General features: G+C 47.9%; 1 protein-coding gene across 3 annotated transcripts in view; it reads right to left on the reverse strand.

Annotated features, from left to right (window-relative positions):
• TP53BP1 (tumor protein p53 binding protein 1) overlaps positions 1–24,962 on the reverse strand; it is a 40,014-nt gene that overhangs the window by 454 nt on the left and 14,598 nt on the right. Inside the window, exons 8-22 of one of the 3 annotated variants that reach the window (XM_032232757.1) lie at positions 16,474–16,572; positions 15,947–16,159; positions 15,627–15,678; positions 15,360–15,446; positions 12,859–13,333; positions 10,114–10,266; positions 8,193–8,440; positions 7,526–7,696; positions 7,047–7,447; positions 6,756–6,947; positions 6,345–6,518; positions 5,941–6,147; positions 3,875–3,969; positions 410–609; positions 89–234 (exon numbers count right to left, since the gene is read on the reverse strand). In XM_032232757.1, coding sequence (XP_032088648.1) covers positions 89–234; positions 410–609; positions 3,875–3,969; positions 5,941–6,147; positions 6,345–6,518; positions 6,756–6,947; positions 7,047–7,447; positions 7,526–7,696; positions 8,193–8,440; positions 10,114–10,266; positions 12,859–13,333; positions 15,360–15,446; positions 15,627–15,678; positions 15,947–16,159; positions 16,474–16,572 — 2,913 coding nt within the window. Of the gene's footprint in view, positions 1–88; positions 235–409; positions 610–3,853; positions 3,970–5,940; positions 6,148–6,344; positions 6,519–6,755; positions 6,948–7,046; positions 7,448–7,525; positions 7,697–8,192; positions 8,441–10,113; positions 10,267–12,858; positions 13,334–15,359; positions 15,447–15,626; positions 15,679–15,946; positions 16,160–16,473; positions 16,573–24,962 lie in introns of those variants that run through there. The other 2 variants (XM_032232756.1, XM_032232758.1) reach the window with 2 other exon arrangements.

A 24,962-nucleotide genomic window follows, 5' to 3' on the forward strand; every position in this document is an offset into this window, starting at 1 on the left:
GGGCGGCTACTTTTTTAACACCAAGCCCTTCCTTACGCAGAGGCAAAATATGTTTTCAACTATGGGGGAAGCTGGCAGCTGCCTGTACCGTTCTTCCACATTGAGGATTCCTGCTGCTTAACTGAAGCTGCTGCTCCCATCATCAGAATCTCCGACCAAAGTTCCAGGAAGTTTTGTGATTCGTCAGACACCAGGAGCACCCTCAGCTTCTGGAAGGGATTTGTCCGCGGATGCCTAGAAGTAAAAGCAACGATGCATCCGTGAGCAGCACTAAACACCAGAGATGTTCCTGCTGTGCTGTGATAGCAATGTGTCATGTGGCCCCCTCCAACACACACACTGGTGGGTGCTGAAGTTGGCTGGTTCTCCCAATGCCTGAGCACCACAAGGCCCACAGCTGGCTACTCACCACTCCAGCAGCCGCTCTTCCTCCAGGCTGTAGCCAGCCGGCAACAAGTAGTTCTTGTAATTCTGAGTCTGGTTGGCGAGGCAACTGTCATGGACCCACATGTGAGAGACACAGGGTATTCCCCGGGCAAGGCACAGGAAATACTTCCGGGTGCGGCAGTGCTGGTCTGCTATCAGGAGGCACTCATAGGCTGCGCTGCACTGGATCAAGAGGGGGGGGGGGGAGTCACATTTGTGCCAATCCTCCTATGGCAGATACAGCCAACGGAGGTCGCCTCAGAGTTTGCAAGTGGAAAAAACAAAGGTGGGACCTTCATTTGCCTATTAGACCTCCAGGCTCATCCAGGCAAGCAGGTTAGAAGGAGGGAAAGGACGAAACGGCCTACCTTAATTGCAAATTGCCCTGTTGGAGAAGACATAATCTTGGTCCCACAGCAAAGCCCTCCTTGCCAGACAGAGGAGTCATGACTGCCTGCATTTCCTCCCACTCACATGCAGCATCCACATAGCCCCAACAAGAACCCAATTTTTACACCAGACCCTTCGATAGCACTGAATGAGGGGTGCTCAAGACCCGTCCTCAAAAGTTCCTGTTGTGATGAGCCCCCACAATGACATCATTGCAGTGTCCTGCAGTCACAGGATGGCTTTCAGCTGGCAAAGTCAACGAAGCACAAATGGTGCCTGCCCGGCATTACCCTTGGTGGCACTAATTGCTTAATGAGGGCAACTGTAAGCACCAGAACCGCCATTGCTAAGGGGCCTAGTCATGGATAGATTGCTTAGCAATGGAAATTCCGGCCCCAATTACTGTTAATCAAAGACTTTCTGATGACCGGCACTGTCCCCCATTCCTTTCTTCCTGAAACCAGTAATGCTGGTCTGGCATTCATTGTTTTGGAAGCCAGGAAGGTTGTATCCCAACCACGCTTGGGAAGAGAAGTGAGCCCAGCCAGCTTTCAAACTTGTCAACGAAGCTACCAGTCAAGTCCTGTTTGATAGATGCCGGACTGCTCCATAAAGGTGGTTTGACATTTCACTCCCACCTGAACAGGAGCAGAGAGAAAAGAGTGCTGCATTCATTCATTACCTGTGATCTGAGATAAATCACTTATAACTTGGCTTGTGCTGGCTCTGGGCCCTTTATTCGGTTGCACTTGGTTTTATTTATGGAACCTTAATGAAACAACGATTAAGGTGCTACAAATTATTACTGATGTTTCTTCCATGTGCATTTTTTAATCCCACTCAAAATATAATACAGCTTGTCATGAATGCACAAAAATGCACTGAATATTGGGTATATGCATCAAATTAACTGAGTAATTTTAAGGGTACATAAAATCCCTGAAAAATGGAGAGGACTTTCCCCTCGTTCACATCAGCTACTTTGTGGGAAAGAGGGAAACTCTCTTCTTTTTACAGTGGCAATTTCTTGTATCTTTATTTTTAATGGTTAGGCTTTACAAGTCCTTTTTATCAGCTCTATGCTCTGGAAGATGAATACAAGTCCCCAAAATAGCTCATCCCAGCTTGGGTCCTGCCCAGCTTCCCTTTCATCACTGAATAAACAGCTTCTGTCCTGGGATTATTTTCTCCCTTCAGCATATTTCCCTGGATATTTTGCCAGGCCTGCAATTCAGGAGACAAGTCAAGATCATACAGGACAAGACTCCGGTTTCCCGCCAAGATTATTTCCCAGCAGGAATTGTGGTCTGCACGTCACAATGTTTTGCCGCTTGCCTTTTGGTTTTATGGCTAAGATGGTGTGAAAAAGATCTTGATCAATGCGGTGAAGAGAGGCTACTAGGGAAAGATCAGTTAAGGCCGCCACCGCTGCTGATCTCACTCGTGTTAATCAAGATATCAGCATCCCCAGGTTGAGCAGATAGGAATCTGAGCGGAGGAGCTGCTGGTTCTTTATTTGGAAGGCTCTGTTAACTGACTCTTGCAAGTCTCCTTTATAGCCAGAAAGTGAGGGAGGGCCTCCTGAGCCTCCCCCCACCAAATGGTTTGTTCCCCAGAATCCCTTTGCCTTATTGCTCTAACATAGTATACATCCATGATGGCAAACCTGTGGCACGCAGAACCCTCTGCGGGCACGCCAGCCATTGCCCCAGCCCACCTCCACTGCACAGGTATGCGTGCCTCTCGCCAGCCAGCCGGTATTTGGGTCTGCCACGAGGGACGCCCACACAAAGGTATAGGAGGGCACATGCGTTGGGGGACACATTACATTTTGGGGCCTCACACAGCGCCCCTGCACCCCATTTTGGCTTCCAGGTTGGTGGAGGCCTTCCAGCCCCAAAATGGAAGCCAAAAATGGGCATGGTGCATGTGCAGGGGTCTTGTGTGCAAGCGCCAGGATCATGCATGCATGAGTGGGGATTATGCACGCATGCACGAGGGTGGGGTGCACACAGGTTGCATGGGGTGGGGGCATGGTATAACTAAACTTTGCACAAATAACACAAAAGAGGTTTCAATAGCCAAAAAGCAAACCAGGAGCCCAGGCGCCAGAAAGAAGCAGGGAGAAATCATCTTTTGAACACCCAATTCCACCTGGCCAAAAGTGGGAAAGGAAGGGCAGCTGCAATCAGGAATGACTGAGATTTGGGACAAGCACAAAATGCAGCTGAACCCAAGACTGGAGGGCAGGACACAACCTGGGTGAGAGGAAGGGTATTTGGGGGGGGGGGGGGGGTGCTGGTCTTCTGGATAACCTCAGAGGTAAAACAAGCCGCCTTGGCTCTTCAGGGTGAAGAAGAGCCACCTGCCCTGGAAGACTCAGTGGCCTCTCAAAGGGCCCTCCAGCTACAGTGCTGATTATGCCAGGGCCAACCTGGGAATCGGAGCAGGAGCTCCCCAGCATGCTAAAAAAAGAGCCCTGCAGATTTTACTCCCTTAGTTGTTGCCGACCCTCATCTCTGTTTTGAGGCCATTGAACCAGCAGTCGGAAGACATTTCTGCAGTCATTTGGTCACCATGATGTCAAGTGATGCTTGTTTATTTACTCACATTTGCATGCTTTCGAACTGCTAGGTGGGCAGGATCTGAGGTGAGGACAGGAGCTCATCCCATTGCAGGATGCGAGGGTCTCAAACCCGGGCTACCGGCTTTCTAGCCAACAAGCCACGACCGCCCCCAACATTCTCAAGGCCTAGGGAAACCCCTTCGCTTTCCCACCAAAAACCCCGGGCAAACAGAGAAAATCCACCCTTCCAAGTCACAAAGTCAGGATTGTAATGTGTGACCACCAAAATACTAGGGACTCCTTGAAGCCAAAAACTGCCAAGTTAAAGAAGGGTACAGAAGCCACTACAAAAGCTGGTGGCTGTGAAAGGTGGGAATCATTTGCTGAAACCAATGATTTTTTTTTTTTGGGGGGGGGTGTCTTTGTCTTATTGATTTACATTTGCATCCATAGGTTTGGCTCACAGCTCACCTCCCTGCCCCGGACTCTGACCTGGCTTTCATTGAAGTCCTCTAGGATGAAACCTCCTCCTGCTTGGAGTTGTAGCTCAGTATAGGGTTTGTTGTAAGGTACTCTCTCCACAAATTCTGGAACATGGAAGTAAATTGGACAGTTCTTACTTTTCCTTCAAACCAGCATTGCACATTTGCATCATGCCTCCGAGAAAGCCTCAGAGCAGATTATAACATTCATGGGAATAATTTTCTTCCCTTAGGCGCACATGCACCTCTGGGCACAAAATTGGACTGCGGTGGTTGCTATAAGGGAATGCAGCAGCTCAGTTTTGGGAAGCAGCAGAAAATGGATAACCAACCAGGGGGTCCTTTAATACTGGACGGAAATCTGACTTGAGTGCCTCTAGTTTCCTTCCTGTACAAAAGTGGCTTTATTTTACTATCCTATTCTCAGCAAGCATTTCTTCAATGTCTCTAGTATTCTGAGCTTGCGTTGGTGGAGAACAATGATCTCTTAATATATTTTTGTCACTCTGAAGCCCCTCGCTCCTGGAGATTTAATCCAGAGATTCTGAAGCTCCAGTTTTTCTTCCAGCTCCTTCCCTTCCCCATCTTGGGAGCCATCCTGTGGTAAGGATCTTCCCATCCTGCCTTTGAGAAGAGATTGAGATGCTCTTGGCCACACGTTGTTCCACTAAGGAAAATTTCACTGAATTATCATCTTTCATCATCTTGAAAGAAAGTGAACAAAAAGGCAGAACAGAAGTTTCCCTCTCTTCCCAAATCAGAATTGGTTGATATCAGCACTCAAAGGCTGACTAAGGTAGAAGTCATATAGATCAGTGCTACTTTAATTGTAAAGTTATATTAGAGAATCTTCTAAGTCTCTATGCATTCCCAGCCCCCACTAAGATGTTCCAGTTAGGCCCAAACCCAGGCTGAATCGGGTCTTTTATCTGACCGTTGTCTCGGTCAGGATCACTTCCTCCTCCTGTTCCTCAAGGCCACTCTCTCCATCCACACCTGGTGTTCTCCTTGAAGATCACAAGAATTGCCCATGCTGCAAGGAGGAGGATTTTCCTTGGAAGAGATGAAGGGTCGGATGGCAACTTCTCCAACTGACCAGGGAAAATGAGGAATTTTTGGATCCCACCCAGGAAGCCCTTGCAAAGGGACACCAAGCCTGAGACCTTCCAGATGGAAGAAAGCCAGGCAAGGGGACAGAGATGGAGGGTGGTGGTTTGGTTTCAACTTAGTGCGACCTGTACATGCAATAGCAATAGCAGTTAGACTTATATACCGCTTCATAGGGCTTTCAGCCCTCTCTAAGCGGTTGTCAGCCTCTGCTTTGCTGTTGCTTCGGCTGCCATGAAACGGGGAGGGTGGGCATGGTATTTGGGAGGGGTTACTCATTGTGCTGGAGGAAGGTTCTGGAGTTCAGCTGCTGGTCGGACTACGCATGCGTGGGAGATTCCCGCCAGGACTAATGGCACCGACATTCCATCTTCGTGATGCCTTTTGAAGTTATCTCACACCTGACACTTGAGAGAATTATGATTGGACTGTAACTGTGATGCCAAGGGGTGGGGAATGGGCTATTCTATATATCAATCGCTTTCGCGCCTAAATAATCAGATTTCGCTTCGCTATGCCTTTAATCATTTATAATTAGTAAAAGTACACTTGATTTCTACACATGGAGTCTCGTGGTCTTCTTTCCTAATTATCTAATGGAGAGGTGCTGACAGCGGTTTACAGAGTCAGCATATCGCCCCCACAGTCTGGGTCCTCATTTCACCCACCTCTGAAGGATGGAAGGCTGAGTCAACCTTGAGCCAGTGAGATTAGAACCGCTGAACTGCAGATAACAGTCAGCTGAAGTGGCCTGCAGTACTGCACCTTAACCACTGCGCCACCTCGGCTCATGCAGCCATCAGCACTTCCTTAATTCTGCCCATGAGTTAATACCTGATCTATTAACAACCTCCCTTCCCTCGTGCAAGATTGAGTCTAACTTTAATGCAATACATAACCATCAAAGACATCACTTGAGTGTTCCAAAAGACCAACACACATTGATACAAGTAAGCCAGATGGCCTCACCTTCTTCTTCTTCTTCGCTGCTCACTACAGTCTTTTGATGACTAGAAAGCTTCTCTGTTGTATTTGCCATGGAGAGAAGAAAGGCGTAGCCCAAAAAAAGTGTTTTGTTCTGGGGCAAAGGACCCCATCGGTGGTCAAGTGCCAAGTGATCGCCTGAGTACTTTCCACTACTTGATGGGTTTGCCATCTCCCTGGCATTTGCAGCTCCTGCAGACAAGAGAGAAGGGTCAGCTTCCCAGAAATAACCAAGAGGGAAAGACGCAAGAGCCGGTGGGGACGGAGGGAAACCAACTGGGACATCCCAGGTTGCCTTTTGAGTGTGGGAGGAAGAAACCGTGAGAGCACAGCCAAATTGGCTCAGGAGAGCAGCCTCTCGAGACTGGAATCACCTGAGCGAGCCTCACCTGCCAGTGCCAGGCGCCGCCCCCGCTTGGCTGGTTGTTCCTCTTCTGAGACAGCAGCCAGTTTCCTTTTGCTGGAAAGGGGCTCCGGGCTCTTGCGGACGGGAGTGGTGCTGCCACTGGAAGGGCTGGGGGAAGCAATGCTACGTCTCTTCCGCTTTCCCTCCACCAGGTTATCTGGGTCCACCAGGGAAAGCAGAGTCAGCTTCACCTTCTGTAGGCCACCCGGCACAGGGCAGCCCCAGCCTCCCTGCAACCCCTCCCCCAGCTGAGCAGCCCACATCTTTCTAGCCCTCCACAAAGGTGGAGCTCACAGAGGGCCAGGATTTCCTCTGCATTGCGGCCACTCCCACTCTGGCCACCCAAGGGTGAGGAATGTGGTCCCCGGCTGGGGCTCCTGTCTCAGAGTCACACCTAGGCTGATATCGGCTGCCCTGGTCAGAGGAGTGGCTGGCTGGCATGGGCCAAGTCCAAACTGCTCCCGGAGTCTGTTCCCTTGCTCCAAAGATAGGATAACTGCCGTCCGCCGGTACCACTTCTGCTGTCCATCCTTCTCGATGCAGTAGAATAGCTCCCCCGCCTCCTTCCGATGGCCTTTCACCACACCTGCAGCAAAGGTAGAGCTACAGGCTGAGGCCCCAATCCTGCTCCCTCTCCTTGTCCCACCACCCCGAGCGACAGGCATCTTGCAAACCAACAGTTTACCTGCACTGAAGTATTCATCCTCAGAAAGTGCCGTCACCTCCGTTTCCAGAGGGAGGGGGTCGCACAGGAGGACATCTCGGGCCAGAACGTCGCATTCATAGCCATCGTCAAAGAGTAGCCTGTACTTGGCCCCACCCACATCCTGCGTGATGGTCCCAGAGTAGAAGTAGCCATTGGATGACCACTTGGCTACCACCCGGAGGCCCACCAGGCAGCTCCCAGAGGGAGGGAGCCTGGGATCGTCAGAGGCGCTCAGTTGCTCCTGCAGAGGGATTTCAGGGGAGCCACTGCGGCACCGAGGGGGCTCAGCTCGCTCCCGTCGCTCCAGATGTGGACCCAGGCTGGGCTGCCCATCCAAAGAGGCGCCACCGGAAAGTTCTGCCTCAACCTGCATGGAGCCCCTGCAGAAACAGCGAGAGGGGTTACAGGATGCCCAAAGCGCTGCCGAAAAAGCTTTGCTTCCATCGCCACTGCTCTACCTCACTCCAGTGGATCGGGAAGCGGGGCGGCCCCTTCGCCCTCGCCCACGGGGGGTGAGAGGCGTGCCTCTACACTGCTGGTTGCTGGGGCCTGGGTCTTCTGTCTCGTCCCCCGCTGCAGCCTTGCCATGGTCACGATGGGCTGGGCAGAAACCGGTCCCCTTCTTTGGGCTGGGGAGATAAGAGGCAGCTTAGCTCCTGCCGGCAGCCGCTACTTCCCTATCGGAAGCCTCCCAGGTTCATGACACTTGGATCATGGACGTAACAGCTCCTTTTCCCTTTGGAAAACCCCGCCCTGGCTAAAAATAAAAGATGTGTATTGCAAAACAAGGTGGTAAAATGTTGTAGTCCAAAGTCAATGGTTGAGATGGGTGGCTAAATTGAATAAATAAAGTACCATTTCATATTCTTTTTCATTACTGAGTTTGGAAGGAACTTTCTATAAAATGTTGACTTTCACAATATTTTGCCAAACATTTGGACTCTTCATATCTGTTTATCTACATCTGTCCTGAATAAGTTAACCTACACTTGAGGGTTTAGAGCTCAGTTTTCTGAACTGACATTAACGTCTCTTTGAAGACATCAACTGACTTTTGCAGGACCAAGAATGGCACAACCGGCTTCTGTGCAAACTGGCAGGTAATCTCTTAAGGCCCCCACTCACCTTGGCTTCCGGGCTGCGGGCAAGGCCAAGTCTTCAGAGCCCCTCCTTGGGCCCACAGAGTTTACACGGCTGCGAGTGGCAGACAGAGCACTGCTTCCTCCACTGGAAGTGTGCTGAGGTCCCGACGCCTTGGAGGAAAAGGAGCTGAGGTCCCCAAGGTCTCCGGAGGTCAGAGAAAAGGCCCCAGTGCGGGAAGGAGAGACATCCACCTCACACTCATAGCAATCCACATGGGGTTCCTCTCGCTCCTGAAAAAGATCAGGTTCCAAATGGGAAGGGGGGCACTGCAATCCTCCTCATGGCCCCTTCCACTCAGGCACCCAGCCATTCATCCACCTTTATCAGAACTCCTGCACTCAAGAAGAGTATTTTAATGGCATTTTGAAGGTACAAACTCTGCTCACGTTCTTACTGTCATTCCATTTCTGACATAACAGAATTTAACACAGTTGGAAGCAACCTTGGAGGTCTTCTAGTCCAACTCCCTGCTCAAGCAGGACACCCTGTACCATTCCAGACAAATGGCCATCCAATCTCTTCTTAAATAATAGATACTACCTTAATCCAGCAAAAGCAGCCTCGAGTTCCATTTTCATCCCATGGATAAAAAGAAAAGCGTGCAAAACAGATTTTACCTCCTGGAGAAAGAAGACATTTTGCATCCATTCCTATCTTAAATTGTAGATCTGAGCTGGGGTTTCCTCTTAGGTTCCTTTCTTCCCTCAGCCTCCCCCCCCCCCTTCTTCTGAGTCTGAATGTTGCTCCCTTTGATGGACGAGGCCCTCAGGTCACGCAGCCTCAGCCTTCCCACCTGACGAACTCAGGACCTTCAGTAGGCTCAGGAAGCCTACAGGTCTGGCTTATCATTGTGTCCTGGATCTGGAGTGCCCCCTTTAAGACACAGGATTGGCTGGGAGGACCCTAATATACCAGAGAATATTGTTGCTAAACATTTTTATGAGCTCTGGAGGACTGAAATATCCTTAGCCTGCCAAGAGATTAATCAGGCCAGGCAAATGACTCCACCAATAAAGGGTTCCACCACAAAACCACGCTCGACTAAACCGCGCCCGACTAAACCGCGTCGCTGACGTCATCAACAGGGCGACAACAGCGCGGAGACAGAAGCACGCTGTAAACCCTAAACCTAAAATGAACCCCTAAACCTAACCCCCCTAAACCTAATGCTAAACCTAACCCTTAACCTAACGCTAAACCTAACCCTAAACCTAACCCTTAACCTAACGCTAAACCTAATCCTCACCCTTAACCTAACCCTAAACCTAAACCTAACCCTTAACCTAACCCTAACCCTTAACCTAACCCTAACCCTTAACCTAACCCTAAAGCTAACCTTAAAGCTAACCCTAAACCTAACCCTTACCTTAAGTTGAATCGGCTTGCTTTCAAAGCGCTATTTAAAGCACCCTTCTTTCTCCGCGCTGGCTGTTGTCGCCCTGTTGATGATGTCAGCGACGCAGTTTAATCAGGCGCGGCTTAGTCAAGCACGGTTTTGACGGGTCACGCCAATAAAGTCCCTCACCTGGGAGGGATCTCACTCTTCGCTTCAACTCTCAGGCAAATTGGAGGGAGGGGGGCTGCCCAGGCCTTCCAGCCTGACCACCTCTACTTCTGACCACTTCCCTTCACTTTCACTCCTGTCCCCCTCAGAGACCCTAGAATCTGGATCCTTCTGGATGTGACTTGATTCATTTTGCAAACAAAAAATGCTGTCCCTATTTTGAAGAGAGCAGAGTATGGAAGAGCCTTTGAGAGCCCCCATGGCCTGGATATGGCTGCCACTGCCTTTGCCCCAGGGATCCTCTAAAAAACCGACATCTGAGAGCATCACCCTTGAAGAGATCATGCCAGAAACCATGCGGTCCACAGCTTTACTGGGGCCTTATTGGAAACATCCTACCTCAACGACCTTCCGCTCCACTTCGGTGCCATCTTTGTAGTAAACATCTGTGATGACACGTGTTATGAGGGTGCGCACTTCCCGAATTGTTCTCACATGGCGCTGTAGGACTTTACCTGCTGGTGGGTGGGGCAGTTCAAATTCTTCCTCCTTCTGAAGAAAAAAGAAAGTCCAAAATATTTCCAGACATCCTTTCATCAAAACCAAGTAAATTGGGTTTGGACTGAAAAGTTTACTAATTGACTACTTGTATGTAAACTGATCGTTCTTGCTTCTAATTCTAATCTACCCCTAAAAGTTCACTAGATTTAGCTAAACACAGTCTCAGCAGGTTATCAAGTCTGGCCAGTTCTGAAAGAAAGCTAAGCAGGATCAGAGCTGGCTGGTACTTAGATGGGAGCCTACCAGGAAATCGAAAGGCTACAGACTAGCCTGACAAGTCAAGCACATGAAAAACTCTTTTCAGAAGTTGGCAAACCACCTCCAGGATGCTTCATAAGAATGACATGAATATTGTAATTGGAACTCCCCTTTTTTTCACCTGAAGAACTAGCAGTTTGACACCCCTGCACCAGAACATCCACTGAGAGCAAACCCCACTCCCACCCTGAGATTTTCTAGTTTACATCATGAAACGTCTGCAAGAAAACAACCCGGCTGAGAGATTAAGGAAGTCTCCGTTCAACCCTGAGCTGCAAATATTCTTTATCGGTGAAACAGAATCTAAGCCTTTTACGCATGTTAAAAGCATGTATGGCTAAACTTGAGAATATAAGATTATCTGTTTATTTTTGTAGGATTCCTATTCAAATTCTCTATTTTTCTCCTTTAGTTTCGTGTAGCTCAGACGCTTAAAAATTATCACTTTCATTCAAATACATTTAAACTACAACCTACCTCAGTGCAGCCATAAGGAGAATACAAGCAACCCCAAAGGCAGAAAACACAACAATAAAAACCTGTTGAAAAAAATGTTATGTATTTACCAATGCCATAACAAAATATTAGCCAAAGGCCAGTCCAATGAAAAATCCTACTTATCCACTGAAGGTCACCAGAAAGTGACCAAGACCATTTCCCCAAGACCTTGGAAAAGGCCAAGATGACCCGAAGGAGCTTTGAATGCGGAAAGGACCAGGGAAGGCTCTTCCCCAACCTGAAACCGCTTCCATTTGGGAGGGCACTTATTCCCAGAGAAAATGGCCAATGCTTTAGAGCAGGGCCTGCAGGACTGATGTGTCATGCACTGGCCACGCCCACGCCCAGTTTAGCAAAGTCACGTGATGCTGCCGTGACGACGTGAGTTTGACATCCCTGCTTTAGAGGCTCTAAGAAATCAGTAAGTAAAAATACTGTTGCACACTTGTGTAAGTGACACCGCCAATTGCGTCATTCCAACTGCAAAGACTCCATCTGCCAACCAGCAACTTGTTTCTACAGCATCCCTTGTTTCTCACTGACTGGCTGAACTGCAGGGGCCTTCCCCACCCCCTTGTTCTCATCCAGAATTCCCCCGGTAGACAGGGGGGAGGGAAGCGAGTAGGTGCTGAGGTGATGGGCAGAGGGACAAAGCAACCCAAGCCGGCGACTACACTTAATCTCACCTCACATGGCCAATTTGCCATAGAAAAGGGATGAGAGTCCCAGGGCCATAATCTGCAGAGGGTTGCCACCTTCTCCTTAATCTCTACCACAAATGACAGAAACCACAGCAACAGAAGAGATGAACCCCTTAAAAGGTCCACCCAGTAGACCTAGCAGCCACATGGAAAGAAGGGCTCCTGATAGAGTGAGCGGAGTCCCCAAGTCCATTGCAGGCATCCTAATTCAGGTCGAGGCTGCTCCTCTCAAAGACTCTCCGCAGAAGGGAGCCCAGCCTCACTGCTCCCTCAACTCAAGAACCAGAAAGCTGAAAAGGACCACAAGACCCATCCACGCTCTCTTTCTGCAACCTGCAGGAAAACCTTCCACCTATCCAGGAGAGGCAGAGGCCACCCTCTGCCCACCTTCCAGCTCCACACGGACTGCAAGCAGCTTCTCAGACCTCCTGGCTGCTCCCAATGTGATCTGCCGGGATGGCTGCTGGTGCCTTCAGGAACCAATTTTAGCACCTAGAGCCCACCAGACCAGGACGTTCCTTTTGGCAGTCCTGGCAGGGAAGTGTTCGAGGCTATCCTGGTTCAGGGGTTGCTCTCCCTCAGAACTCACCTTCATCCTAATGCCACACATACTGGCCCCCAGGCAGGTGCTTTAGCAGCCCAGCATGCCAACTGGACTCGGGCCTTGACCGCCCCACTCCCTAATCTAGGACAGCACCCGGAGACCACCTGAGAGCTGCAGCCAGTCCAGAAAGTGCTTGCAGGAATCCCAAGATACTTAGCTCCAGGTGGTGGTTAGGAGAAGAAGGGGACTGAGGGCAGCCTTTTTCTGCTGTGCCCTCACATTCTGGAACTTACTTTCTGTGTGACCCCTTCCCTCGTGGTAATCCAAACACCCACCAAACCCCCAAGCCTTCACCTGCCTGCTCGAGGGATGCTTTGTTTTGCATCAACTCCTAAAAACAGAAACTGCGCAGGGTTTTCTAATTAAAGTGATTCAATGGTAGTCTCCTGAAATATCCAACATTGGAATTACCGGATGGGTCTGAATATGCAAAAAGAAGTTATTTCTCCTTTATAAATTTCCCTGCTGTCAGGTAGCCGTATTGGAGCCGCCTGAACTCCAAATGGCCCCATCTTCCCTCACCTGACTGGCCAAGGACTCGGGGGGGTTTCCGGGCCGCCACATAAAGTCCCGCTCTGTTTGCACACTGGCGCTGTGCTGCTGGAGTGGAGGACAGGCTGTGCTGGTGCCAACTTCCACCTGAGCGGCAGAGGCAGTCTGCGTGGCGGCCGACACGGGGCCTGCTGGGTCTCCCAGGCACTCCACTGGCACCTGGGTGCTCTTGCCATTGCTGGATCCAGGCTCTGGGACGGTCTTTTCTTCTGGTGTGCCCACATGCCTCTTCTTTGGGGCTCTCCGATTCTCCCCCTGCTGAAGTGAGGCAGCGTCAACCTCCATGGCCTCTCCCACTTCGGCACAGCCTACCGCCTGCTCTTTAGCAATAAGGTCAGAAGACAGGACTTGTCTGCAACCGAAGGAGACACATTTCTGCTGGTCCTTCCAGGTTCGTGATGGGTCATCTTCTTCTTGGGAACTTGGAAAATTGAACAAGTCACCCCTAAAATCAAAAAGTGCAACAAAAAAGCAACTCTGTTGGATCAGATCCAATATCCTGTCTAATCTGATCACTCGTTTCCAACCATTACAGCCAACAGGCATTGATCCGTCCCTTGAACTTCCCTTGCATTTGATGCTGCCTCTGTGCAATGTAGTTCCCCTTACAGCATGGTTTTCTATTTATTAAATGTATATGCCCCCCACCACAATCAAGCGACTCTGGGAGGTTGATGCTTGGCTGTGAGCAAGCTCCTCCCCCATCGTCTAATTTCTTGCGAATCTACCCCACAGAGGCAGTCATCTCAGGAGACACCGAAAAAGACCAGCAACGGACCATCCCGGACTCAACCAGAACCCCAACTGCAGCCTACTTGCCACGGCTACCTTCTCCCTAAAGCTGGAGTCTCTTTCATTCCAGAGGAGCAGCGTAAAAAATGAAGCTGGACATTACTTTCTGGCCACGTGGAACCATTCTGCAAAGTCAAAGACTGCAACTCTCAAAGCTGAGGAAATGCAGCAAAAATCTGCTCTCCAGAGGGAGCAAGGAAAAGGTCCAGGAGTTGATTCCAGGCGTTGTGCACCAGGCCTGTTTCCTTTTCTACATGAAAGCAGCTTCTGTAGCTGCAATCTCTCTGTGCAGCTTCTAGGCTGCGTTTCTTGGAATCTTGCCTCACGCATTACACATATGTCTCATGGGGTCATTTGGATAGCCCCTTGTCCTCAACCCCACGAGCCCTTGCCTTCCTTCCCCTGTGCATCTCTGGATACAGCCTTTTCATACTGCAAGGACGATCTACCCACAGCTCCAGGGCATCTATCTATACACTGAAACTCTCATTCCTGTAACCTTCAAGGGAGCAAAATGGTGCATCGCAGGGCAACCATTTTTGAATCGAGGTCCCCCCCCATGGGTCAACTTACAGAAGGCATCCAAAATCTGAGGTCCCATGGAACTGAAATTTGGCAAATTTTATAAAACATTTTATGATATAATACAAAATTTATAAAGCATTTCCTGATGTTTGACTGTGCAATACAATTTAAAATGTGCTATTTTCAAGGCAGATGCCATCCCTGGATACCTCCCTGACTTTTTAAAAACTTGACCAGAGGTCACGGGTTGCCTAGTTACATACTAAAAAGGACCTCTTATTATGTTCTCCCCCTTGTAGAAGAATTTCCAAGTTCAACTTTCAAAACATAACCTGCCTTTAGGAATAAAATTATTTGTTTTTCGCATTATTAATTTTTTTCCTCACAGGAATACATTTAAATAATAAAACACCAATTCTGCAGGAAATCACGTTTTTCAAAGCATTACTTTCGAGTCTGTTTAGAACCAACAAGCAATTTCTCAGTCAATATATTCTGTTTATGCATCTAATTTCACTTAGATGTATTTGACGCCACAACAGCTGCTCTGCATTGAAGAGCTTCCCATCCTGTTCCAGAGCGAGAGTGTAAGAGAGGCTACACTCCAAAAGAGCCTCCAAGGCAGGGAAGGGAGCGGGATCCAGGGCAGCCTCCCCTGAGCCTCAGCAGCCTTTCTCTGCCAGGGGTCATCAGCCAAACCGCAGCATTGCTGAGCTGAAGCTGCTGAGCAATGCAGGTACACCAGCATCCCCAAGATGAGGATGGACTTCTGGCCTTTTTTGTTCAAGGAAGACCTGGGTGGATAGGGACGTTCTCCCTTCCAAAGCCAGGGTACAGAGTAGAGCCATGTCAGTGAACTGGGACCATCTGGAGGAGACAAGAACGGAGGGCCACACAAATGCCCTCCATCCTCTGCACATTTGGGGGTACCCTGTCCTACATCTGCACCCAGGTCTCTGCTCTCTGGCAACCCTTGCCTCTCAAAGAGCTCCTTCTTTTCCATTTGTCCAACCTTCCCAACAAAGGACCCAGCAGAGACCCAGAAACGCCGACATGTAGGAACCAGCCAGACTTAGCAGACGAGGCTGCACAGAAAAGGGAGTTCTCCATCCCTGCATAAGGAAGCAGCCAGAAGGCCCAGGGTCGAGCCTTACCTGAACAGGGAAGACAGCTGCCCTGGGCCGGGAGCCTTTTCTTCAGGGCCACAGACTCGAGCGAAAACTGATGGCGTCTTCTGGGAACTGCGGACAGATGTGAGACAGGGAGAGATGCGTAAAGGGCCAATCGTGTCACAGAAGCCAATGCACATTAAGGTTCCCTTCTTCTGCCATCCTAGATGGATTCCCCCCAAAAAACAAAGAGGCTTGGGGTGGGGACACGGCAGTGACGGGGGACAAACTCTTCCTTGCCAGAGGTCTTACCTAGGATCGCTTGCTGTGGCCAGCCCATTGGTCCTTTCCCTGGTTTCAGGCTCTAAGGGGAGCAAGGAGAAAGAGCAGAATACACCGACCTTCAAACAGGAGCCATCCTTTCTCCAAACAAAGTCAAGGCCAGAAGCCGCATCTCATTCACATTCAAGACGGCCACCTCAATGTCAACTTTTCTCAACTGGGTTTCCCAGGGACCAGATGGGGGCATCCCAATCACTGGAGGCAACCAGAAAAAAAAAAAAAAAAAAAACCAGACTTCCTGGCCAGCCCCCCTCTCCCCCGGGTCACCATTCCTGGGTGGCCTCTCTTACTCTCCAGGCTGAAAGGCAGAGGCTCGTCACTCTCTTCCATCACGGGGGTCACCAGGTTCCTATGCAGGGAGAGCCCCCCTTCCTCTTCGCAGGCCACCACAGAACTCCCTTGGGGGCTCTCCTCCATGGCTGCAGCACCAGCCGAACCGGCCCCAAAGACACCATCTCTGCCCTCTGTGCCAACTGCAGGGTGCTCTGGATCGCTTCCCACCACTGAAACAAGCCAATAAAAGGACAGCTTCAGGAGGGCTCCTGGGGTCTCTAAAGCAGAGCCAGCAGCAGCCAACAACCAGCTTCTTCCTTTCTGCAAGATCCATGGAGATGTGTGCCAACCTTGGCTCCCTCTTCCAGCATCACAGCTGTCATTCAGGCAATGTGTCAACCAGCTCCAAGGGTCCAGCTGGCAAAATCGCATCTGGAAGTTTTTTCTTCACCATTCAAGCAAAAATACCATGCAGAGCTTCAGACCCACACAGGCTCCTGCAGAAATCCTCTTCCTGCCCCCAGAGAATCCACCCTCCACTTACCAATGGGAGTGCTGTGCCTGGGGCCTTTCTTGTGCTGGCCCACCAGAGGCGGGGTGAGGGCATCTCTCTCTTTCTCCAACAAGATACAAAATGGTGCCTCTGAAATGACAGGCAAAACAATTCCACCTCCTTGTTTCTCTTGCCTTCATACCAAGCAATTAATCAAAGCAGGCTTGCTTAAAATGGGATCCCCTGGTTGCTATCAGCCTGGATTGGTCCCCTCAGGCTGCGTTCCTGAAGGTTAGGAAGGCCAAACTCTGCTGCACTGGTCCACCTGCTGCTTGGTGGACAGGTGTTTTTCCACTCCCCATTTTAGGACTGAGCATGAGGGAGAAGGTGGCTCTTCCCACTCCTGGTGAGCCCCTTTCCCTCTCCACCCCATTGGAAACAATGCATACGGACTATGGGGGAATAGGTGGTGAAGACGACAGAAATTTCAGAAAGAGCAAAGCTGACCTGTCTGATCAGGGATAAAATAAGTACCCTTTATAAAAGACTGGAAACCTTTTATGAACTTTTTGCTTAAAATGGCAAAATATTAAATGGGGGTTTCTGGATTTGCTAATTGAAAAATGGGTTGAACACAGAAGGGAACGCTGTAACATCAAAGAGGGAGAGACAAGAAGATTTAACAGAATACAGATAGACCATTTATTTAATGATCGTTCAAAGTTACAACAGCACTTTAAAATCTTTAATAGGAAAACAAAAGAAAAAGAGGGGTGGTTCTGTATACCAAGGAAACAATAAATGCTAAACAAATCTATACGGATGAAGGAAGAATTTTGATGGTGGAGTTAGTAATAAACCAATAAATTTCTGATAGCAATTAATGCACCAAACAACAAACAAGAAAAAGTTTATTTAAAAATTGCATAAGAAGATAATTGAAATGGACTATGAGATTATATGTATGATAGGAGATTTTAATGCAATTGTAGATATAAAGCTGGGCCCCGAAGTACTAAAATAGGTTAAAAAAAATAAGGAGGACTCTTCCTGGGACCTTTTTCAAAAAGGCAGAAAAAATAGGTAAACAGGATACATGGAGAGAAATAAATCCAGAGAAAAATCAGTATATATTTTACTCAAAGAGACACCAATCATGGTCCAGAATTGATAAGATATAGATGTCCCCAGAATTGAGCACAAATATGCTCAAATATGTAGGAGATAGAGATAGTGTCAGGCCTGCAATTATATTCCTTTTAGAATTTTGGCCAGCCACACTTTCTCTTATTTCATTATGCTGTTTCTTTAGTATAGTTGATGGGAGGGGGGAATAGACAGGAGTGAGATTGTGGAATGTATTGTTTTCATTCTTTACTAGAAGCCAAGGTCATCCTTTGTCTCCGCACCAGTACACCTGACCGGAAGCAGCTGGGTGTGGATGCCAGCATGGAAGAAGATTGGACCATGTGATGGATTGTGGGTATGGGGCAGTGGTGGGTTTCAAAAATTGTTCGAACCTACTCTGTAGGCCTGGCGTCCTTTGTGGGAGTGGCTTGCTGCCCATGAGACTGGATGGGAGTGGCCTGCCACCCATGTGACCTGGTGGGAGTGGCCAAGATGATGTTATTACTAGATATTATTAATATTACTAGATCATTATTAATGCGTAGATAACTGCGGGACATTACACACCCACACACCCACACAAAAACTATGACAGTGCTAAGAAAACACCAAAAAAAAAATAAGAATTCCCCCCCCCCCCAAAAAAAAAAGACTGCCAAGGAAACCATTTTTTTTCCCTAAGCCTAAGGACAGGAAAGACAAAGTCACTGGAATAAAAACCATCAAGGCAATGTGGAAAATTATAGAGGACAGGCGCTCAAAGAACCATCAACCACCTCAGAATTACCTAAACAAGGAGGGTGAAACACACTGCCTTGCAACAAACCTGACCTGCCCATAGAAAAGCAGCTACTTTGAGACACATAAACCTGATCTGAACACTTAAAAGCAACATATTGCATCACAAATAAAACATTTGCAAAAAGGAATAACATTTCTTGTAATAACATTCTATAAACAATAAATAAATAAAAATTCCCTAAAATAATTAAAAACCACCACGTTCAGAGAACATCAAAGGACCCCACTCTCCCTCCTTATCTTTTTCTTTTTTGTCCTAACTTTCTCCTCCTTCCCCCCCAACCTCACTTTCTTCTAGCACTGATGATGTTATCTAGTTTGGTAATGAAATGCCTGTAAGAAAACCACCAAGCTCAGAAAGCAGCAAGGATCCCACTATCCCAAACCTCCTCTTTCTCCCTCTCTTTCTCCTGTTTGTCCTTTCTCTTTCTTCCCCCCCAACCCCACTCCCTTCTAGCACTGATGATGTTACCAAACTAGGAGTGCTGGAGAGGAGCTCTCACAGGGCGAAGAGCTTCCCGCTACAGGCACAATCTATCTGCAGCCGTAAATGACTGCAAGCAGCAGCTTCAGCTACCTGCTCGCAGCTGACAGTTACGTTTGGGAGCAGAGGTGGCGGCAGCGGAAGCGGGCACAGATGGGATGTCCCCGCCTGCTGAGTAGAAGGAGGTGGCGGGGATGCGTTGCTAAGCGGCCAGCAGGGCGGAGGTGGGTGCAGCGCTGCCGCACTTGCCCTTGGGGCTTTTCTTATGGACATGTTGGCTGGTGCTGCTTCAGGGCGCTCCGGGCGCCGGCTCCTCTGAGTGCAGCCCATTCCCCCTCCCAAGAAGACCGTTTTCTTTTTAAAGCACCTCTGCAGACGATCTTGAAAACCTGCAAGGTTGCTTTGGGAGGGGGAAGACAGGCAGCATTCCCCCCACCCCATCCCTGGTTGCCTGCAGCCTCGGAGCCTTCCGCAACTTGTACAGTAAAGGCAATTAAGAATTTCTCTCGCTCGTGAGATTTTCTTTACTGTGCAAAGGCTTGCTTTAAGGCTGCAGGGTACCGGCGTTCCCGGAAGTTAATTACTTCCGGGTTCACCGGCCATCCGGTTCGCGCAAACTGGAGCGATACGGGAGGAACCCACCCCTGGTGTGGGGACAAGATCATGAACTTTTAACTGGGTGGAATTCTGATGTCATTTCCAGTATTGGGATTAACACATAAGATGTCTGCTTTATTAAATTGGAACTTTAAGGATAGTTTTCCCTTGATCTCTGATTTAATTCTACATGATACTTGGAACGCTGACATTATCCCAATACTCCCTTCAAAATAAGTCACCAGCAACCCTCCCTCACCGGGGGTGGTGGTGGTGGTGGTGAGGGTTTCCCAACTGCTGAGCCACCCGGTCAGCATAAAATATCAGCGAACAATTAGGAGAAAGCCTTTTGAGATAAGAAGATGAGATAAGATGTTTCTCTACATATCTGGTGAAGCAGTTTCGCTTTTAAAATTTATTGCTGCTGGCAAAAAGCCCAGCCTGTGAGGGATGGAAAGTAGAGGAATGAAGGAGCTTAATCTCAACGCACCTAGGAGATGGCCAAAAGATCTGATGAATGGAGATCCTGGACCATTTCGGACAACTAAACGTGAGTGCATGCTCCCCCTCCTTCCCTCCAGCCAAGGCTTGGAAAAAACCCTGGAATGGAGATTTTGACTCCTTCCAAACGGGGACAATTGAAATGAGCCAATGCCCTGCAACTGAGTTGGAGACAGAATCCCTAGCAAGATGAGATTTTCAACCCAGCCAGCAAGAAGGATTTGGCCAGCATCTTTCACTTGCCAGCCAACAGAAATTGGGCTGCAGCTAGTGGATGAAGCACCACTAAATTGGGCTTTCTTCCCAGAATATGGATGGTTAAGATTCCAGTGGGCACCTCCTGGACCATCAACATGAGAAAGTCCCCCAAGCCAGCAGAGGGGCCCTTGGGCCAGAAATCCTCCAAGCCAGCAGAGGGGCCCTTGGGCCATAAAACCCCCTAACCAGCCATCATTGGGTGAACTGTAACCTGTGAATCAGGCACCCTCGGGATGGGTCTTAATCCCAGGTCATGGATGGAAGGGATTCCAATTGGTACCTGCCCTTCCTCAGCAAATGGCACCATGGCAGACAACTGGGCAGTGGCCAACCGAGGGATTGACCTCCCCACCAGTTCCAGTCTCCCCTGCAATGCCCCCAAAGGTTCTTGCCCAACCTTCCTACAGAGAAAAGTTCTCAACAATGGAAGAAGGGATTACCAAGGGGCAAGCTACAGAATGGATGGTGGAAAAATGTGATGAGGCGGTTCCTAAGTTTAGAGATGTAACTAGGTCCCTTTCCTCGTGGGGGCCAATAAAATGCCACCTTTGCTGTCAACCTGGCCACAAAGCGTCAGCATGCTTGGCCCCAGCCCCATTGCCACAAACGTGCGCACCAACTGCCACGGCGGAAAAGAGAAGGCACCAGATGCCACCACAAAAGAGTCATCTGGGCCAACAACCTCTAGAAGAGGATCCCCAACTTAAAGTGACGAAGAGTCCTACCAAGGGGGAGACCTCGGAGGAGGAAAAGGGCAACCAACCTCTGGAAGAGGATCTCCAACTTAAGATGACAAAGAGTCCTACCAAGGGGGAGGACTCGGAGGAGGAAAAGGGCAACCAACCTCTGGAAGAGGATCTCCAACTTAAGATGACAAAGAGTCCTACCAAGGGGGAGGACTCGGAGGAGGAAAATGCTGAAGTTGACCCAATGGTGAATGCACCCATCCACCCCTTCTCCTTCCAAGTCAACCTCCAAGTGCCTAAGACGGGATTGGAGGGGGAAGTTGAAGCAGTTGTGAGCACAAGTTGCGCTCGATGCTTAATCAGCACGTCGATTGTCAAGCAACTAGGCATAAGCACAAGACCTCTAGCCTGTCCCATTCGGGGTGAGCAGGTAGATGGAACGCTAATTGGAGGGGTCCAAACCATTCTAGTAACTGACCTGGTGAAGTTACAAGTGGGCCGCCACTGCGAGCTTCTCAGATTCATTGTGGCTCCAGAGATGCCAGAGAAAATAATCTTGGGGCTTACATGGCTTGACAAGTGGAAGCCTACGATACAGTGGGAAGATGGTGGTAGGAACGATGGTGGTGGTAGAGCCGCTACCACCGGTGGAGGAAAAGGGCCAGGCAGGGATGAATGAATCCAAGAGCCCAAAACCTGCAGCAGAGACAAAAATCCCAGCTGTCCAACAAGAACCCAAAAACTTGTTGGGAGATGTTTTGTCGAGAAAACCGCAGCATGATAGTAATGGAAGCCAGGATAAGCTGATGACAGCTATGAAATTGGTGCTCCCAACAGACCAGTCTGGACTGCTACGAGTGGCCAGCCCTAACAGACCAAGGGAAGAGGTTGCAATGGACTTCATTGTGCAACTCCCAGACAGCAGTGGAAACAGAGTAATCTGGACAGTTATGGACTTGGTTTCCAAGCAGGCGCACTTCATCGCTTGCTCAAAGTTGCCGTCCGCAAAGGAACTAGTGAAAATGTTTGTGAAACGCATTTATCGCCTGCACGGATTGCCCAAGAGGATCATTTCAGATCACGTAGTCCAGTTCACAGCCAAGTTCTGGAGCCAGATCCTGAGATCCATTGGGTCCACACAAGAACTGAACTCAAGGGGGTCATCCTAGCATGAACTGAGCAGCAGAGAGAGCCAATACGGTAGTGGAACAATACATCCAGTGTTTTGTGGACTATCAGCAAGACAACTGGTCAGACTTGCTACCCTTCGCCGAAGTGGCATACAACAATGCGGTTCACAGCAGCACTGGATTTACTCCTTTCCAGAATACCAGCAGCATGGAATTTGTTCCCATGCCTGAGTTGCCTAGAGAAGCTCCCTCCTCCATGTCTTTGAATGAATGGATGGACATGCTAAAGAAAGGATGGGAGAATACGAAGAAGGCTCTAGCAGATGCAGCAGAGGCCTACCAGAAGCAAGCTGAGAAACATCGCTCGCTCCAAAACCCCTTTCATGTGGGGGACAAAGTTTTTGTGTCTATCAAATACTTAAGATTAGGAATGCCTAGCAAGGAAATTGGTCCAAAATTTCTAGGTCCATTCCCAATAGTGAAGATAGTAGGCCAGTTACAGTTCAACTCAGTCTACCCAGAAGTCTAGGGAAATTTGACCCAGAATTTCATTGTAGCTTGTTGAAACCAATAATTGGGTCTAACATAAAAGCATCCACCCAAACTTTCTCTCCTCCTATGGAGATAGAAGGGGAAACACAATCCGAGGTGGAAAAGATCGTAGACTCTAGGTTGAATAGGGGTCGCTTGCAGTATTTAGTGCAATGGAAGGATTACCCTTTGTCTGAAGCCACTTGGGTGAAAAGCTGGAACTTAAAAGTGGAAAAGTTAGTAGAACAATTCCACGAAAAGTTTCCCGATAAGTCAAAGGGTCCCCTGGGGGGAAAGTAGGTGGTTAATTTTTTTATGTTAACTTTTATGTTGTTCTCTTTTCAGGAAATGTTTTTCTTCTAAGGAGAGGCCGCCTGTCAGGCCTGCAATTATATTCCTTTTAGAATTTTGGCCTGCCACACTTTCTCTTATTTCATTATGCTGTTTCATTAGTATAGTTGATGGAATGTATTGTTTTCATTTTTTACTAGGAGCCAAGGTCATCCTTTGTCTCCGGACTTTCACACCTGACCGGAAGCAGCTGGGTGTGGATGCCAGCGTGGAAGAAGAAGATTGGACCATGTGATGGATTGTGGGTGTGGGGACATGATCATGAACTTTTAACTGGTAAAATTCTGATGTCATTTCCAGTATTGGGATTAACACAGATGTGCCTAAGATGTCTGTCTTATTAAATTGGAACAAAAAAGATCGTTTTGCCTTGGACTCTGATTTAATTCTGCATGATACTTGGAACGCTGACATTTAGATACACTGGAGTATTATTATGACATGCACTTGGTAAAACAAATGATGTTGATCTTTTTAGATGCACAAAAAGCATTTGATAACTTAAATTGGCAATTTATAGTACAACAATTAAAGTGCATGAATTTTGGTGAAAAATTTACAAATATGATTCAGACAATATATTCCAAACAAACAGCAAAAGTGATCATGAATGGGAATTTGATGGAGAATTTCAATATAAGAAAGGGAAAAAACAAGGATGTCTACTTTCCCCATTACTATTTATATTAAAATTGGAAGTGCTAAATAGAAATGTTAGACAAGATTCAGATATAAAAGAGATGGAAATCAAAAAAGAAAAATATAAATTACAAGCATTTGCAGATGACCTGGTATTCATTTTAGAAGAACCACTAGAAACTGGCCCCAAGTTAATAAGAAAAATAGAAGAATATGGAGAAGTGGCAAATTGAAAATAAAGAAAAAACTAAAATGTTAGTTAGAATTTTTACAGATAAACAGAAAAATGAGCTGGCTAAGAAGATAAACCTTCAGGTGGCTAAGAAAGTAAAATACTTAGGAATTTATTTAACAGCAAGATGTGCAACAGTTAAACAAGATAATTATATAAAATTAATGCAACAAATCAAGCAAGATTTGGAGAAATGGAAGAACCTGCAACTATTGATGGTAGGAAGAATAGCTACTATAAAAATGAACATTGCCAAAACTACTTTTTTTGTCTCAAACAATTCCTATAAAATGAGACTAAAAGTTTTTAAAGAATTGAACAAACTAATGTTAAAATACATTTGGCAAGGGAAAAGAGCAAGAATAATTTTGAAAACGTTGCAAGAATCCAAAAATAATGGGGATTTTGGGTTGTCAGATTGGGAGCTTTACTTATCTGGGTGAAAGAATGGGTAAACCTGAGACATAGAAGATTATTATTATATTGGAGGGACATGATCTCCAACTGGGGTGGCACGCCTTTTTGTGGTATGGTAAGAATAAAATACATAGATATTTCCAAAGACATTATGTAAGAAATGCACTACTTCTAGTATGGGAAAACGTTGAGTTGAGTTGAGTTGATTGGTCTTGTATGCCGCCCACTCCCGAAGGACTCCGGGCGGCTTACAATAAACAAGGGAAGGGGATAAATAAACAAAACAACACTTTAAAATACGCAACATTCACAGTTACTGTGGGGCTGGATATTTCACAAGCCCCCCGGCCTGCTGGAGCAGCCAGGACTTGGTGGCTTTGCGGAAGGCCGGGAGGGTAGTAAGGGTCCGGATCTCCATGGGGAGGTCATTCCAGAGGGCTGGAGCTGCAACAGAGAAGGCTCTGTTAAAACAAAAAACTATATGAAAATACCAGTCTGGCTTTCTACAATGGAAGCACTGATACATCCAAATGTTATTAACTTGGAAAGAATTATAACATATAAAGACTTTTTAAATGAAGATGGGGAACTTAAAACGACACAGGAATTGCAATTTAAGCAGTAGACTTAGCATGGTGGCCAATACAATCAAGATATGTGAATGCTGCAAAGACACATGGATTCTATAAAGAGCCAATAACACTTGATCAGATATTTTTAGGGATGGATGAAAAATTAATAAAGAAAATATATAGTTATTTGTTAAGTATTAAAATGGAAGATGA

The sequence above is a fragment of the Thamnophis elegans genome, chromosome 16 (assembly GCF_009769535.1).
Source record: "Thamnophis elegans isolate rThaEle1 chromosome 16, rThaEle1.pri, whole genome shotgun sequence".
NCBI lineage: Eukaryota > Metazoa > Chordata > Lepidosauria > Squamata > Colubridae > Thamnophis > Thamnophis elegans.